Source organism: Dromiciops gliroides, chromosome 4, assembly GCF_019393635.1.
Source record: "Dromiciops gliroides isolate mDroGli1 chromosome 4, mDroGli1.pri, whole genome shotgun sequence".
Lineage (NCBI taxonomy): Eukaryota > Metazoa > Chordata > Mammalia > Microbiotheria > Microbiotheriidae > Dromiciops > Dromiciops gliroides.
Genome location: NC_057864.1, coordinates 413,371,232 through 413,373,329, shown reverse-complemented (window position 1 = coordinate 413,373,329; position 2,098 = coordinate 413,371,232). Strand labels below are relative to the sequence as shown.

The following is a 2,098-nucleotide window of genomic DNA, read 5'->3' as shown; positions in this document are numbered from 1 at the left end:
TGCTAATAGAAATTAGTCAAACCTTTGCCCTCTGCCCAGGGTTAGAGAAAAGCCAGAAGCATTATGCTTCACCTCACCCAAACTACATGAACATCACTAGTTGGCCTCTTGTAAAGAAGTCCTGGACCAGAGATTTTAATGAATTTTGGTGCCACAAAAAAGTGTGACTTTTGCCAAATAATAATCTAGTGGGAGAAATAAAACTTTTTTCAAAAGTTTCTTTGTCCATCTTTTCTGTCCTTCCCTCCCCAACCTAGACACAAATACCAGTGATGATTCTTTTTTTTTTTTTTTTGGTGAGGCAATTGGGATTAAGTGACTTGCTCAAGGTCACACAGCTAATAAGTGTCAAGGGTCTGAGTCCGGATTTGAACTCAGGTTCTCCTGAATCCATGACCAGTGTTCTATCCACTGCATCACCTAGCTGCCCCCAGAGATGATTCTTTTTTTTGGTACCAAATTTGTTTTATTCTTTACACTTCCTCATTCATCTTGATTCAGTCATTAGTGCTGTTTCCTTCTGAAGGGGCATCCTTCTGTAAGTCTTGCCTTTCCTCCTGTAGGCTGACAAAGTACAGTGGAGCATCCAACACAGAGAATCACTGTTTGTGCATGGCTGAAGACAGTGATGATTTTATAGCAGCCCGGGTACTTTACATACATGAAAGACGAGTTCAGATTCTGCACCAGACACTTCTTCTTGTGTTTCCGCTTCTCCTCCTCGGGAGAGAGGTGCAGGAGATCTTTTGTGAGAGGCATGTTGGCACGGGGAGACAGCACACCATTAGGGTGGCCTTAGAATACTTCCATTGAGGCTAGGGTTCTTAAGATGAAGTGTAAGGATGAGAGATAGCAGAAAGAGCTTTAGAGGTAACACCTGAATTTAAATTCCACCTCTAACATTTTATGCAAAGAACACTTTCTCAAAAGTCAAAAGCCCTGGGTTTGAGACCTGCCTTTGATGCTTAGTGCCTGTGTGATCTTGGGCAAATAATTTTAACCTGCCCTGGTCTATAAAATAAGAGGATGGGGCTATCTGACCCATGAGGTCCCTTCCAATTCTAGAGCTTTGATCCTAATTGTATGGTTCTGGTCAAGTCACTTAATCATTTTGAAATTCAGTTTCCTTAGCCAACCTCAATCCTTGTAGCACTTAACTCTCAGGACTCTTTTGTGGATAAAATAAGAAAATGTACATAAAGTGTTCAGCAAACCACTGTTGATGGAGCTGTGGATTGGTCCAATCATTCCAGAGAGTAATTTGAAACTAGGGCCCAAAAGTTATTTACCTAGGCATAGTCTGGCTAAATGATACCAAACCTAAGCCTAACTCCTAAGAGATCAAAGAAAGGGGAGAGGGGTTCATATGGACAAAAATATTGCTAGAATCTTTTTGCAGAGGCAGAGAAACGGAACTGAGGAATGATAGAATAAATTATGGTATATTAATGTACTGAAAAACTATTTAGCCAAAAGAAATGACAAAATGGAAGGTTTAATAGAAACCTACAAGACTTGTATTTACAAACCATAGTGAAGTAAGCAGAACCAGGTGAACAACGTAAAGACTTAAATAGCATTTTAAGGGCAAATAAGTATGATACACTTAAGTACTCTGATCAGCTCAGTAATGAATCATACTTGAATAGGATCAATGATGAAGAAGCATATTTCTCACCTCTTTAGAAAGTTGATGGACTCAAGATAAAGCATGAGACAAATTTTTACTTTGCTAACATGGGATTCTGTTTTGCTTCACTATGTCTATTTGTTTAAAAAGAAGATTTCATTTTTCTTTTCTCCCAAAAGAGAGGGAAAGAAAGATTTGAGAGAGAAAATAAATGCTTGTTGGTTGAAAGATGTTTTATATATATAAAACATCTGTGTATATATATGCACACACTATCTATCTATATATATACACATACATACCCATACCTTAAAGTAGTATAAAAATGTCCCCTCTTTATTATTTTACCTGTTGTATCTTTTAGAAAAAGGTTAAAGGTTCTCAATACCTGTGCCCCATGTCACAGAAAGAAGAATCTAAAGAGATAATCCCCTTCCCTTTCCTCACTGTATGAATGTTCATTTATAT

At 38.0% G+C, this 2,098-nt stretch overlaps 1 protein-coding gene across 1 annotated transcript; it reads right to left on the bottom strand.

Moving 5' to 3' along the window:
• Window positions 1-504: 504 nt before the first annotated feature.
• On the bottom strand, window positions 505-759 carry LOC122725955 (40S ribosomal protein S27-like). Its single transcript, XM_043963324.1, has one exon. It carries the CDS (start codon window positions 757-759, stop codon window positions 505-507), a length of 255 nt encoding a protein of 84 aa, XP_043819259.1.
• Between the last annotated feature and the right edge of the window lie 1,339 nt (window positions 760-2,098).

Bases quoted from the DNA above. Each gene is read 5' to 3' on its own strand.
- LOC122725955 (XM_043963324.1), bottom strand. From the start codon at position 759: ATGCCTCTCACAAAAGATCTCCTGCACCTCTCTCCCGAGGAGGAGAAG.